Source organism: Balaenoptera physalus (assembly GCF_965194825.1).
Source record: "Balaenoptera physalus genome assembly, chromosome: 6".
Classification (NCBI taxonomy): domain Eukaryota; kingdom Metazoa; phylum Chordata; class Mammalia; order Artiodactyla; family Balaenopteridae; genus Balaenoptera; species Balaenoptera physalus.
In genome coordinates, this window is record NC_138885.1 from 138,230,760 (window position 1) to 138,246,585 (window position 15,826).

At 42.1% G+C, this 15,826-nt stretch overlaps 1 protein-coding gene across 19 annotated transcripts in view; it reads left to right on the top strand.

The window, feature by feature from the left end:
• Positions 1-15,826, top strand: part of SNED1 (sushi, nidogen and EGF like domains 1) — a 142,043-nt gene that overhangs the window by 18,652 nt on the left and 107,565 nt on the right. For all 19 annotated transcript variants that reach the window (XR_014265013.1, XR_014265014.1, XR_014265015.1 and 16 more), the window contains exon 2: positions 12,688-12,975. Coding sequence is in view for 13 of the 19 variants with exons in the window: in XM_082466000.1 (XP_082322126.1) it covers positions 12,688-12,975 (288 nt within the window). In the remaining 6 variants the exon portion in view is untranslated. The remainder of the gene's footprint in view (positions 1-12,687; positions 12,976-15,826) is intronic.

A 15,826-nucleotide genomic window follows, 5' to 3' on the forward strand; every position in this document is an offset into this window, starting at 1 on the left:
CAGTATTTGTCTTTTTCTGACTTATTTCACTTAGCATAATACCCTCTAGGTCCATCCATGTTGTCACAAATGGCAAGATTTCATTCTTTTTTATGGCTGAGTAATATTCCATTATACACACACACACACACACACACACACACACACACATATACATATATATCCCACTTCTTCTTTTTTTTTTTTTCCACTTCTTCTTTATCCATTCATCTATCAATGGGCACTAAGTTTGCTTCCATATCTTGCCTATTGTAAATACTGCAGCTGTGAACATAGGGGTGTATATATCTTTTCAAATTAGTGTTTTTGTTTTCTTTGGAAAAATATCCAGAAGTGGAATTGCTGGTAATTCTATTTTTAATTTTTTGAGTAACCTCCATACTGTTCTCCGTGGTAGCCGCACCAATTTACATTCCCACCAACAGTGCACAAGGGTTCCCTTTTCTCCACATCCTCACCAACATGTTTTATTTGTGTTTTTTTAATAATTCTTTATTTTATTTATTTATTTTTGGCTGTGTTGGGTCTTTGTTTCTGTGCGAGGGCTCTCTCCCGTTGCGGCAAGTGGGGGCCACTCTTCATCGCAGTGTGCGGGCCTCTCACTATCGCGGCCTCTCTTGTTGTGGAGCACAGGCTCCAGACGTGCAGGCTCAGTAGTTGTGGCTCACGGGCCCAGTTGCTCCGCGGCATGTGGGATCTTCCCAGACCAGAGCTCGAACCCGTGTCCCCTGCATTGGCAGGCAGATTCTCAACCGCTGCACCACCAGGGAAGCCCCTATTTGTGTTTTTGACAATAGCCATTCTGATGCATGTGAGGTGATACCTCATTGTGGTTTTTTTTTTTTAATTTTTTAATTTATTATTTATTTATTATTATTTTTTTTTTTTATTTTTGGCTGTGTTGGGTCTTCGTTTCTGTGTGAGGGCTTTCTCCAGTTGCGGCGAGTGGGGGCCACTCTTCATCACGGTGCACGGGCCTCTCACTATCGCAGCCTCTCCTGTTGCGGAGCACAGGCTCCAGACGCCCAGGCTCAGTAGTTGTGGCTCACGGGCCCAGTTGCTCCGCGGCATGTGGGATCCTCCCAGACCAGGGCTCGAACCTGTGTCCCCTGCATCGGCAGGCAGATTCTCAACCACTGCGCCACCAGGGAAGCCCCCCTCATTGTGGTTTTAATTTGAGTTTCTTTGATGATGTGAAGTTGAACATCTTTTCATGTGTCTGTTGGCCATCTGTATGTCTTCTTTGGAAAAAACTCTATTCAGGTTCTCTGCCCATTTTTAATCTTTTTTGTTTGTTTGAGTTTTTTTAATGTTGAGTTGTATGAAATCTTTGTATATTTAGGATACTAACCCCTTGTTGGATATATAATTTGCAAATATCTTCTCCCATTTAGTAGGCTGCGTTTTCATTCTGTTGATAGTTTCTTTTGCTGTGCAAAAGCTTTTTAGTTTAAGTCCCATTTGTTTATTTTTGCTTTTGTTTCCCTTGCCTGAGAAGACAGATCCAAAAAAAAATTTCTAAGACTGATGTCAAAAAGTGTACTGACTATGTTTTCTTCTAGGAGTTTTATGGTTTCAGGTCTTTTTTTTTTTTGGCTGTGTTGGGTCTTCATTGCTGCACGCGGGCTTTCTCTAGTTGCAGCGAGTGGGGGCTACTCTTCGTTGCAGTGCAAGGGCTTCTCATTGCAGTGGCTTCTCTTGTTGTGGAGCATGGGCTCTAGGAGCTCGGGCTTCAGTAGTTGTGGCACGCAGGCTCAGTAGTTGTGGCTCAGGAGCTCCAGAGTGCAGGCTCAGTAGTTGTGGCACATGGGCTTAGTTGCTCCGTGGCTTGTGGGATCTTCCCAGACCAGGGCTCGGACCCATGTCCCCTGCATTGGCAGGCGGATTCTTAACCACTGTGCCACCAGGGAAGTCCCTCAGGTCTTATATTTAAGTCTTTTTTATATAATTTTTATTGGAGTATAGTTGATTTACAATGTTGTGTTAGTTTCAGGTGTACAGCAAAGTGAATCAGCTATACATATACATATATCCACTCTTTTTTAGATTCTTTTCCCATATAGGTCATTACAGAGTATTGAGTAGAGTTCCCTGTGCTATGCAGTAGGTCCTTATTAGTTATCTATTTTATATATAGTAGCACGTAAATATCAATCCCAATCTCCCAATTTATCCCTCCCCCCATTTAAGTCTGTAATTCATTTTGAGTTTATTATTTTATATGGTGTGAGAAAGTAGTCCAGTTTGATTCTTTTGCATATATCTGTCCAGTTTTCCTAACACCATTTCTTGAAGAAGCTGTCTTTCCCCCCATAGTATATTCTTGCCTCCTCTGTTGTATATTAATTGACCATATGTAAGAGAATTTATCTATGGTCTCTCCATTCTGTTCCATTGACCTATGTGTCTGTTTTTGTGCCAGTGCCATACTATTTGATTACTAGAGCTTTGTAGTATAATTTGAAATCAGGGAGTGTGATACCTCTAGCTTTGTTCTTCTTTCTCAAGATTGTTTTGGCTATTCAGTCTTATGTGTTTCCATACAAATTTTAGAATTATGTGATCTAGTTCTGTGGAAAAATGCCATTGGTATTTTGATAGGGATTGCATTGAATCTGTAGATTCCCTTAGGTCGTATAGTCATTTTAACAGTATTAATCCTTCCAATCCATAAGCACAATATATCTTTCCATTTGTGTCATCTTCAGTTTCTTTCATCAATGTCTTAGAGTTTTATAATATATATTATATATATATATGTGTGTGTGTACATACATATGCATATATAATATGATTGAAAACATTGTTGGTATTATTATTGTGGACAAACTGTTATCTGTTAGATCAGTTAGGAATAAGAAAAATAAAAGTTTTAGTTTACCTTTATTACTTTATTCCTTCTTTTATGCTCTTCCTTTCTTAATGTAGATCCAGATTTCTCATCTATATCATTTTCCTTCTCTCTAAAGAACTTCTTTTAACATACCTTGAAAGGCATGTCTACTGGCAATAAATTTCCTCAATTTTTGTTTGAGAAAGCCTTTATTTCTCCTTCACTAAAGATTATTTTCACTGAGGATAATTTTGCAGGGTACAGAATTCTAGGTTGGTGGGTTTTTTCTCTCATTTTAAATATTTCATTCCACTCTCATCTTGCTTGCACTGTTTCTGAGGAATAGTCAGATATAATTCTTATCTTTGCTTCTCTATAGGTAAAGTGTTTTTTCCCTCTGGCTTCTTTCAAGAATTTTTCTTTATCTTTGATTTTTCCATAATTTGAAAATGATATGCCTAGGGGATTTGGGCACCTCTCCTTCTTGGTATTCTCTGAGCTTCCTAGATCTGTGGTTTGTGGTCTAATATTAATTTGAGGAAATTCTCAGTTATTACTGTTTCAAATATTTCTTCTCTTCCTTTCTCTCTTTCTTCTCCTTCTGGAATTCTCATTACATGTATGTTGCTCCTTTTATAGTTGTCCAGCAGTCCTTGGATAATTTATTCTGTGTTTTTTTTTTCTTCTTTCAGTCTTTATTCTCTTTGCTTTTCAGTTTTGAAGGTTTCTGTTGAAATATCCTCAAGGTCAGAGATTCTTTCCTCAGCTGTATCCAGTCTACTACTAAGCCCATCAAAGTCATTCTTCACTTCTTTTACAGTGCTTTTTATCTCTAGCATTTCTTTTTGTTGTTTCATAGGGTTTCCATCTCTCTGATTACATTGCCCATCTGTTCTTGCATGCCATCTACTTTATCATTAGATCTCTTAGCATATTACTCAGAGTTGTTTTAAATTCCCAGTCTGATAATTCCAACCTCCTGCCATGTCTGGTTCTGATATTTGCTGTGTCTCTTCAAACTGTATCTCCTACCTTTTATTCTGCCTTGTAATTTTTTCTTGGGTAAAAGGAGCTGCTATAAATAGACCTTTAGTAATGTGGTGGTAAAATGTGGCTATAAATTTGCTTTTAAGTTCTGCTTTCACCATACCTTCACATGTTGTTGCTAAATAACACTTCTGTTATCTTTCTGTCCAAAGTTATTTATATTTCTTTATTTCCATATACATAGGAATTTTCTACCTTTTGGAGGTTATGATTTTCAGTGTAATTGCACTGTGGCCAGAGAACAAACTCTATATTTTTTGCAGTCATTTGAAATTTGTTGACACTTGCTATGTGGTCAGTATAAGGTAAATTTTAATGTTATATTTGTGTTATATATTAGGTCAATTATTATTTACATTGTTCAAATTTTCTATATTCTGACAGATTATTTTTGTCTGCCTAGTGTATATTTTACTAGCAAAGATGTGTTGAAATGTCCCACCATGATTATGAATTGACCTATTTTCTTTTTTTTTGAATTTTATTTTATTTATTTATTTATACAGCAGGTTCTTATTAGTTATCCATTTTATACATATTAGTGTATATATGTCAATCCTAATCTCCCAATTCATCACACGAATTGACCTATTTTCTTTTGTCAGTTTTTCATCTATATATGTTGAGGCTTTCTTATTAGGTATATAAAAATGCAAAATTGTTATATCTTTCTTTATTATTATGAAGTAACCCTATTTATCTCTAACAATACTTACTACCTTATGGTCTAGTTTCCCTGAAAACAATATAACTATACCGGGTTTCCTTTGCTTAGCATTTGAATGGTATTATATATAGTATTTTAATGTTTTATTCATTGATTAATTTATAGTATATATTTTAACTGGAACATCATATCCATTTAATGAATTATTGATGTACTTGTGTTTCAATCTACTATCTTCTTGTGCTGTTTGTTCTACCTGCTTTATATTTCTTTTTTTTCTCCTTTCTTGCTGTCTTTTATGTCAAATATTTTAATCATCCCATCTTATTCCCCCATCAGTTAGGACTATCTACACTATTTCTATTCTTTCAGTGATTATCCTAGACAGTACAATATGCGCTTTTAATTATCAATGTTCACTAATAAGTTTATTAATGCCATTGTCCTTGTCTTGGAAAATACAGTGACCTTGAATCACTTTAACATGATTTATACTCTCCCAACTTACAGGCTATTATTGTCATGGATTTTAATTCTATATATATTTTTTTTTTTTTTTTTTTAATTCTATATATTTTTAAGCACAATTCCACAAAGCATTATTTATGTGGTCAATGTTCATTTAGATTTATTCTCAAACTTTCTGCTTTAGTCTGCTTGGGTTGCTGTAACAAAAATGCCACAGACCAGGTGGTTTAAACAACAACAACAAAAAAAGATGTTTATTTCTCACAGTTCTGAAGGCTGGGAAGTCCAAGATCAAGGGGTCCGCAGATCTAGAGTATGGTGAAGAACCACTTCCTGATTCATAGATGGCCATCTTCTTGCTGCGTTCTCACATGTCAGAAGAAGCAAGGGAGCTCCCTGCAGTCTCATTTTTAAGGTCCCTAAACACATTCATGAGGGCTCCACCCTCATGAGCTAATCACCTCCCAAAGGCTCCACTTCCAAATACCATCACACTGAGGAGTAGGTTTCAACGTATGAATTGAGGGGAGGGGCACAAACATTCAGCCCATAACAACTTCTTTGTCCTTTTTTCCTTTTTTTTTTTAAATGTTTATTTATTTATTTATTTATTTTCTTATTAGTCCTCCATTTTACACCCATCAGTGCATACATATCAATCCCAACCTCCCAATTCATCACAGCACCACCCCCACCCCATGCTGCTTCCCCCCTTGGTGTCCATACGTTTGGTCTCTACATCTGTGTCTCAATTTCTGCCCTGCAAACTGGATCATCTGTACCATTTTCTAGGTTCCACATATATGCGTTAATATACGATATTTGTTTTTCTCTTTCTGACTTACTTCACTCTGTATGACAGTCTCTAGATGCATCCACGTCTCTACAAATGACCCAATTTCATTCTTTTTTATGGCTGTGTAATATTCCATTGTATATATGTACCACAACTTCTTTATACATTCGTCTGTTGATGGGCATTTAGGTTGCTTCCATGACCTGGCTATTGTAAATAGTGCTGCAATGAACATTGGGGTGCATGTGTCTTTTTGAATTATGGTTTTCTCTGGGTATATGCCCAGTAGTGGGATTGCTGGGTCATATGGTAGTTCTATTTTTAGTTTTTTAAGGAACCTCCATACTGTTCTCCATAGTGGCTGTATCAATTTACATTCCCACCAACAGTGCAAGAGGGTTCCCTTTTCTCCACGCCCTCTCCAGCATTTGTTGTTTGTAGATTTTCTGATGATGCCCATTCTAACTGGTGAGAGGTGATACCTCATTGTAGTTTTGATTTGCATTTCTCTAATAATTAGTGATGTTGAGCAGCTTTTCATGTGCTTCTTGGCCATCTATATGTCTTCTTTGAAGAAATGTCTATTTAGGTCTCCTGCCCATTTTTGGATTGGGTTGTTTGTTTTTTTAATATTGAGCTGCATGAGCTGTTTATATATTTTGGAGATTAATCCTTTGGCCACTGATTCATTTGCAAATATTTTCTCCCATTCTGAGGGTTGTCTTTTCATCTTGTTTATGGTTTCCTTTGCTGTGCAAAAGCTTTTAAGTTTCATTAGGTCCCATTTGTTTATTTTTGTTTTTATTTCCATTACTCTAGGAGGTGGATCAAAAAATACCTTGCTGTGATTTATGTCAAAGAGTTTTCTTCCTATGTTTTCCTCTAAGAGTTTTATAGTGCCCGGTCTTACATTTATGTCACTAATCCATTTTGAGTTTATTTTTGTGTATGGTGTTAGGGAGTGTTCTAATTTCATTGTTTTACATGTAGATGTCCAGTTTTCCCAGCACCACTTATTGAAGAGACTGTCTTTTCTCCATTGTATATCCTTGCCTCCTTTGTCATAGATTAGTTAACCACAGGTGTGTGGGTTTATCTCTGGGCTTTCTATCCTGTTCCATTGATCTATATTTCTGTTTTTGTGCCAGTACCATATTGTCTTGATTACTGTAGCTTTGTAGTATAGTCTGAAGTTAGGGAGTCTGATTCCTTCAGGTCCGTTTTTTTCCCTCAAGACTGACTGCTTTGGCTATTCGGGGTCTTTTGTGTCTCCATACAAATTTTAAGATTTTTTGTTCTAGTTCTGTAGAAAATGCCATTGGTAATTTGATAGGGATTCCATTGAATCTGTAGATTGCTTTGGGTAGTATAGTCATTTTCACAATATTGATTCTTCCAATCCAAGAACATGGTATATCTCTCCATCTGTTGGTATCATCTTTAATTTCTTTCATCTGTGTCTTACAGTTTTCTGCATACAGGTCTTTTGTCTCCCTAGGTAGGTTTATTCCTAGGTATTTTATTCTTTTTGTTGCAATGGTAAATGGGAGTGTTTCCTTAATTTCTCTTTCAGATTTTTCATCATTAGTGTATAAGAATGCAAGAGATTTCTGTGCATTAATTTTGTATCCTGAAACTTTACCAAATTCATTGATTAGCTCTAGTAGTTTTCTGGTGGCATCTTTAGGATTCTCTATGTATAGTATCATGTCATCTGCAAACAGTGACAGTTTTACTTCTTCTTTTCCAATTTGTATTCCTTTTATTTCTTTTTCTTCTCTGATTGCCGTGGCTAGGACTTCCAGAACTATGTTGAATAATAGTGGTGAGAGTGGACATCCTTGTCTTGTTCCTGATCTTAGAGGAAATGCTTTCAGTTTTTCACCATTGAGAATGATGTTTGCTGTGGGTTTGTCATATATAGCCTTTATTATGTTGAAGTAGGTTCCCTCTATGCCCACTTTCTGGAGAGTTTTTATCATAAATAGGTGTTAAATTTTGTCAAAAGCTTTTTCTGCATCTATTGAGATGATCATATGGTTTTTATTCTTCAATTTGTTAATATGGTGTATCACATTGATTGATTTGCGTATATTGAAGAATCCTTGCATCTCTGGGATAAATCCCACTTGATCGTGGTGTATGATCCTTTTAAAGTGTTGTTGGATTCTGTTTGCTAGCATTTTGTTGAGGATTTTTGCATCTATATTCATCAGTGATGTTGGTCTGTAATTTTCCTTTTATGTAGTATCTTTGTCTGGTTTTGGTATCAGGGTGATGGTGGCCTCATAACAACTTCTTTGTCCTTTTTTCCTTTTTGCACCTCTGACCTTAAATTTCCTTTTACTTGAATTTCTTTTAGTGTGGGTCAGCTAGAAGACCACACCAGTCCCATTCCCATTAGAATTTCTTTTAGTAGGGGTCTGCTATTTACTTATTTATTTATTTATGAATTATTTGTATGGATTATCTTTATTTGGCCTTCAGCAGTAATGGATATCCTATCTCAGTATAAAACTTTATGTTGGCAGTTTATATATCTGTCAGCATATTGAAGATATAATTCCACTGTTTTTCTAGCTCCCATTGTTGCTTATGAGAAGTCAGCTGTCAGTTTACCTGTAATGCCCTTAATGGTAATTTATCTGTTTTCTCCTTTTAAGATTGTCTGCTTGTCATTGACTTTCTGCATTTCCAGCATTTGTTTTCTATAGCTTTGTTTTTGTTTTTTCCAAGTAGGGAATCACTGGGATTATTGAATATACAATCTGATGTCTTTCATCAGTTCTTGAAATTTCCCAACTATTGCATTTGTATCTCTTTGCCTTCTGTTGCTCCATATCATACATTTGGCCATGTTACTGCTTCCCATATTCCTGATCTTTTCTTCATTTTCCACCTTTTTGTCTCTGTTCTAAATTGCAGATCGTTCCTTCTGACCTGTCTTCTAGTTCCAGTTCACTCACTCTTTCTTTAGTTCCATCACACCTGCTCTTAAATGTCTAATTTAAACAGAAATTCTCTTAATTTAGTGCTAGAATTTCTACTTAGTTCTTTTAAATGGGTTTTAAAAAATAATTTCCAATCCTTATGATTTTTTAATAAAATTTTGTATTGTGGAAAATATACATAATATAAAATTGACCATCTTAACCACGTTTACGTGTAAGTTCAGTGTCATTAAGGACATTCATGTTGTGTAGCCATCACCACCATCTATCTCCAGAACTCTTTTCATCTTGCAAAACTGAAAGTCTATATCCATTAAACACTACTTCCCCCATTCCCCTTCCCCTTGGCAACCACCATTCTACTTTCTGTCTTTATGATTTTTGACTACTCCAGGTACCTCATATAAGTGAAATCACACAGCATGTGTCCCTTTGTAACTGGCTATTTCATTTTGCATAACATCTTCAAGGTTCATCCATGTTGTAGCATGTGTCAGAATTTCCTTCCTTTTTAAATAATATTCCATTGTATACATATATCACATTTTGCTTATTCTTTCATGCCTTGATGGAACTTTGGTTGTTTCCACCTTTCAGCTGCTGTGAATAATGCTGCTATGAACATGGGTATACAAATATCTTTTCAAGACCCTGCTTTTAATTCTTTCTGGTATTGTTGTGGATTAAATTGTGTCCCTCAAAATTTATATGCTGAAGTTCTAACCCCAAATGTGATTGTATTTGGAGAAAGGATCTTTAGGGAGGTAATTGAGGTTAAATGAGGTCATAGGGGTGGGGCCCTAATCCAATAAGAAGATGAAGAGACACCAGAAAGCTCTCTCCTTCCTCGTGTGCACACAGAGGAAAGGCCCTGTGAGGACAGAGCAAGAAGGCAGCCATCTACACACCAGGAAGAGAGGCCTCACTAGAAACCAACCCTAGTGGTTCCTTGATATTGGACTTCTAGCCTCCAGAACTGTGGGTAAATACATTTCTGTTGTTTAAGCCACTCAGTGTGCAGCATTTTTTATGGCAGCCCTGTCAGACTAATACAGATATATACCCAGAAGTAGAATTACTGGATCATGTGGTAATTCTATTTGTAGTTTTTTTGAGAAACTGCCTGCCTACTGTTTTCCACAGTGGCTGCACCATTTTACATTCCCACCAACAGTGCACATGGGTTCCAGCTTTTCGACATCCTCACCAATGCTTGTAATTTTCTGGCTTTTTAAAAAAATAGTAGCCATCCTAATGGGTGTAACGTGGTGGCTCACTGTGGCTTTGATTTGCATTTCTAATGATTAGTGGCGTTGAGTATATTTTCATGGGCTTGTTGGTCATTTGTATGTCTTCTTTGGAAAAACGTTTATTCAAGTCCTTTTCCCATTTTTTTAATCAGGTTGTTTGGCTTTTTGTTGTTGTTGAGTTGTAGGAGTTTACTATATATTCTGGCTATTAATCCCTTATTAAATATATGATTTGCAAATATTTTCTCCTATGTGTGGATGACCTTTTTACTCTGGTGAAGGTGTCTTTTGATGCACAAAAGGTTTTCATTTGGACGAACTCCAGTTTGTCTATATTTTCTTTTGTTGCCTGTGCCTTTGGTGTCATTGCCAAAGCCAGTGTTGTGAAGTTTTTGCCCTATGTTTTCCTATGAGTTTTATGTTTTTAGCTCTTATATTTAGGCCCTTGATCCATTTCAGTTAATTTTTGTAAATGGTGTTAGGTAAGGGTCTGACTTTATTCTTTCACATGTGGATATCCAGTTTTCCCAACACCATTTGTTGAAAAGACTGTCCTTTCTCCATTGAATGGTCTTAGCACCCTTGTTGAAAATCATCTGACTATATATGTGAGGGTTTCTTTCTGGGCTCTCTGTTCTATTCCATTGATCTATCTGTCTGTCTTTGTGCCAGTGCCACACTGTTTTGATTACTGTAGCTTTGTGATAAGATTTGAAATCAGAAAGTATAAGTCCTCCAATGTTGTTCTTCTTTTTCAAGATTATTTTGGCTAGTCTCTTGATGAAATTTTAAAGCTGGCATTTTATTTCTTTGAACATAGTAAACTTCGTTATTTTATAGTCTGTGTCTGATAATTCTAGTATCTGATGTTTCTCTTACTTCTGCTTATTCCTGTTAGCAGTGTCTAGCTTCCTTGTGTGCCGGGTTATCTTTGACTGTGTCCTGGAATTTGTATTTGAACAAATGTTTACAGGAATAACTTGAGGCCTAAGATGATACATCTTGCTCCAGGGAGGGTTTTTCTTTACTCCTGCCTGGAACCTAGGGGTGCTCCCTGTCAGGAATCACCTTAATCTGTTCCAGGCTCGAAGTGCCTGGATGGCCCAGATGAAGGGAAGGTGGAGTGTACATCTGCATAAGGACCACTTACTTTGGGTTCACCCTGATTATGAGGGGGGCCTTAGAGGCCCCAGCTTAATGTGGGGGTTATCAGGTTCCTCACCTTGAGCTAGCCCCGAGTTTTGGCATTTATCTCTTTCCCTCCGTGAGGCTACAAAAATTACAGGTCTGTCGTGCAGCTGTGGCTTCTACATCTGCAGATGCACTCACTCAGGGGGAAAGGAGCTTTGAGTACTGGGCTCACCTCCAGTCTCTTCCTGTCCAAGATTTGGAATTGAAATATGCTCCCTTGTTCACTCTTTGGTGCCTTTAAGAAGAGAGGTGTATTGGGCTTCCCTGGTGGCGCAGTGGTTAAGAATCCACCTGCCAATGCAGGGGACACGGGTTCGAGCCCTGGTCCGGGAAGATCCCACATGCTGCGGAGCAACTAAGCCCTTGCGTCACAACTACTGAGCCTGCGCTTTAGAGCCCGCAAGCCACAACTACTGAAGCCTGTGTGCCACAACTACTGAAGACCGCACGCCTAGAGCCTGTGCTCCGCAACAAGAGAAGCCATCACAATGAGAAGCCCGCGCACCGCAACAAAGAGTAGCCCCCACCCTCAGCAACTAGAGAAAACCTGCACGCAACAGCGAAGACCCAATGCAGCCAAAAATTAAATAAATGAATAAATAAATAATTTTATAAAAAAAAAAGAAGAGAGGTGTATTTATCTGCCTTTTTGGTTGGTGTGGATTACAGAGCCTGCCCTCACCTGAAGGGTCATTTCTAAAAGCACGGTCTGACCACAGTCTTCCCAGGATAGATCATGATGGTCTAGAGCCGACTCTGTGATCATTAATCCACTCCACCCTGCCCAGCACCCCGTGAGGCCAGAATGAGTGTTTGCCCATCCTACAGGTGAAAAGCCAGAGCAGAGAGAGGCAAAGCCTAACCTGCCTGGTGGCTGCATAGGTAGAGAGTGGCAGGGTCAACGGTAGAACCAGCTGTGTGTGACCACAAAGATGCGCTCCACCTCCTGTGCTCGGGGGCCTTCTGGGGCTCCACTACCTGGAGTCCTGAGCACAGGTGCCCCACCTGGCCATCGAGGCCCTCCCAGCCTCCCCTGTCCACAGTGGTCCCAGCCCATCCCCACCCCTGCTCGGCAAGCATGCCTCCTGTTCACCCTTCCAGACCTGGCTCAGAGGCTGGGACTGCCCTGCCCTCCTGCAACCCCTGATGGGAGTCAGACCAAGGAGCTGGGGCCACTGGGCAGGTCTGAGCCCCCTACCGCCCAAAGCCAGGGCCCACACTGGGGGATCCCCACCCCACACTGGCAGCCCCGGGCCAGGCACTCTGCAGGGCACCGTGTACAGCCAACAGGTCAGAGCCTGTGCCCTGAGCCACGGCCGGTGCGGGAGGGGTTGGAGCAGGCCCAGGGATCCCGAATCCGGGCCCAGGAACTGTCAGGCCACCCTGACAATACCCTGCCGCAGGCTGGCTCAGCCTGAGAGGGCGCCCGGGGTGAGGCTGGGGAGGCCCCCACCTGGCCCCTCTCTGGCTTTCTGCCCCGACAGGTGAACAACAATGGGATCATCTCCTTCCTGAAGGAGGTCTCGCAGTTCACGCCGGTGGCCTTCCCCATCGCCAAGGACCGCTGCGTGGTGGCGGCCTTCTGGGCGGACGTGGACAACCGGCGTGCAGGCGACGTGTACTACCGGGAGGCCACCGACGCAGCCACGCTGCGCAGGGCCACAGAGGACGTCAGGCGCTACTTCCCCGAGCTGCCCGGCTTCTCTGCCGCCTGGGCGCTCATAGCCACCTGGTACCGCGTGACCTTCTTCGGAGGCAGCTCCTCCTCCCCCGTGAGTGTTCCGTCCTGGGGCAGGGAGGACATCCATCTGGGGCCCAGGGTCTCCCTCCAGGGCCCCGTGCCTTGCTGAGTGGGCCAGACGTAATCCCTGGGCTTCGTGCCCAGAGGGGACAGCTGGGCCCAGGGGCGGAAGCCACTCGCTCGCCCAAGGTCACAGGGCCAGGCTGGAAGGGGGGGTGGAGCCTGGGCCTCCTGGAAACCACCCGCGTCCAGGGAAGCGCCACGTGCCCCAACACAGTCCTTCACTCACTCAGGGGACGCAGATGGTCTGTGTTAGAAGGTTTCCATTTGGAACGGTTCAGTACTCAAAGGGTTAAATGGGAAGTTGATTCCGTTTAATACCTTATTCCTTGATAATGCCAAACGGCCACAGCGTAAGTCCAGAATAACTGACCACTTTACCCAGCGTGGTCAGTGTGGTGGGCGGATCCCCAGTGAGGACGGCATAGCCCCTCCGGCAGCAGATGCGTGACCAGCACCTCCTGCGGCCAGGCCCGCGATGGGTGCTGGGTCACAACCGCATGGGACAGAGGGCGGCTCTCTAGAGCAAAGCACTGGGGAGCGGGCGGCCTTTCAGGACGGTATGTCCACACATTTAATACACATTCCTTTAGGGGCACGGCTGGGGCAGGCAGTGTTCTGGGCTCTGGGGAGGCGGCCCCAGACAGAGAGCACAGGACATGCCTCTCCCGTGGGGCACACTCTAGCAGGGGGGACACCAGCGACCACGTAACAGGGACGCCACGCCAGCAGGATGTGGGCTCTCCCTGATGCTGTGCAAGCGTGGGGGCCCGGCTCGGCCACATGGGGGAGGTTTGGAGCTGGAGGGAATGGAGGGAGGGCCCAGCACAGCCGTTAGGGTGGCTGTGACCACACTGGGCTGAGGAGGAGAGAGAAGCAGCGAGGGTGGTGCCCGGTCTCCCATCACAGGCACGGGGTGGGAGGGGTGGGGACGGGTGGCAGACGGGCTCGGTCCTAGATGTGCTGAGCAGAGCCCGGAGTCCCCAGCCGCGGCAGCTCAGGTGGGGACGGGCGGGGAGGGACGTGCAGGTGGTGAGGCTCACGAATCCCCCAGCCTCCAAGAGGCAAAAGAGAGGCAAGCCGGTTGTCAGGTGCCTTGCGAGAGTGACCGTCACGGTTGGGGGTTTTAACAGGAATATGACAGCATATCAGGAAAGATGGGCTTTTTCTGTAAACATTACTACGAAGAAATTTCACGACTGAACTTTCGTTCACACATAGCCCACTAACATTTTGTATGTTTTGTTTGTTTTTTCTTATCGCCAATTTATAAGAAAAATGTCTTTTTAACAAAAAGTAGAGAAAGAATCTACAGCCCCACCAGCAGGAGATAACTCCCGTTCAACATGTCCTATTGTGGATCAACCCACACGTTAAAAAAATAAATAGAACCACCTGGAACGTGCTGTTTTGTGAGTGTTTCTTTCACTCAACAGTATTGTGGGCACTTTCCTCATTCTTATATGTTCTTCTACATCATTCTTTATAATTTCACCTCTGCAGAGTCATTTTACCTATTACCTCTCTGCCTGGGAGGAAGGAGGCGCCCAGGGCCCCTCCTGAGCAGACAGAGGAAACCTTAACGTTCTCCCCTTTTCAAACCCAGAGATGTCAGTTCCAAAATGATTATCTTGTGAGACACAGAACCGGGATTCTGAGTTTGGGGTGGAAACCAGTCTGGGAGCTGGGAGATGGGGAAGCCCTCCCCTGGGGGCACCTGCAGGGGCAGGTCGATCAACAGAAAGTGATGGTTAAGCTTCGGGCATGTCCTCGTCCTCCTCAAATGTCTGGGCCTCATAGCTCGCAAAGCCCCTCCACTGGCCTTGCCGACCAAGCGTGGTCCTGCCCTCCTCAGACCTTCCCACTGCTCGGGCCTTCCAGCCCTCGCGCCCTCCTTGTCCTCTGAGTCCTAGCACCTGAGCTTGCCTTCCTGCAGGAGAGCGCTCGGTTTCCCTGCTGTCATCTTTCACCGTGGGACTCCCCCATGTGTGATGCCTGCGTGCCAGCCCGGCGTGGCGGCACTTGCACTCTGGTGGGCCTGCTGCCTCCATCACAGGGTGCCCCGAGGGGCGCTGCATAGCCTGCAGTGGTTCGTGAAATCATCCTGGCATGAGTTGCTAGAAGGGAGATTGCTGCCTGCGGAAGTCTGATTTCCCCTCAGAAATGTGCCCACTCATAGTTGCGTAAGCCACATTCAGAAGTGCCTGTAGCCCTGCACCCCAGCCAAACGCACTATTATTTTCCTGCCTGCCAACTCTACAGGCAAGAAAGGAATGCCCCTGGTTTTTTCAGTTTTACACATCTTTGATTTCTAGTAACGGTGAATCATTGGCTAGTTGTATTCTATCGTGATGTTTCTGTTCACACCCTTTGCCAATTTTTCTGTAATCTTTTTGTTCTTTTTCTTATTGACCCGTGGAAGTTCTACTTGAATTAAAGATATCACCAGTTTTTCTGCTGTGTATGTTATAAACACACTTTTCACTTCACTCTTTGCCATTCAGCTTGATCTCATGACACTTTCTTATGTCCAGAAGTTCTTGTAGTCGAATGTATACATCTCCTTTTTGGTTTCTGCAGTTTTAACAAATGTCAGGCTTAAAAGTCCTTCCCTAGATGTTCTACATATCCGCCTACATTTTCCTCTAGGCCAACGACAGCCTCATTTACAACCTTATTTGATTTGGGATTTATTTTCATAAGAGATATAAAGCGCCAATTTAATTGTTTTTCAGAGTTTCCTATTTGTCCCACGATCATTTCTTAAACAATCTCACCCTTTGCCCATTCTGAAATAGCACCTCTTATGTATACACTGCCCA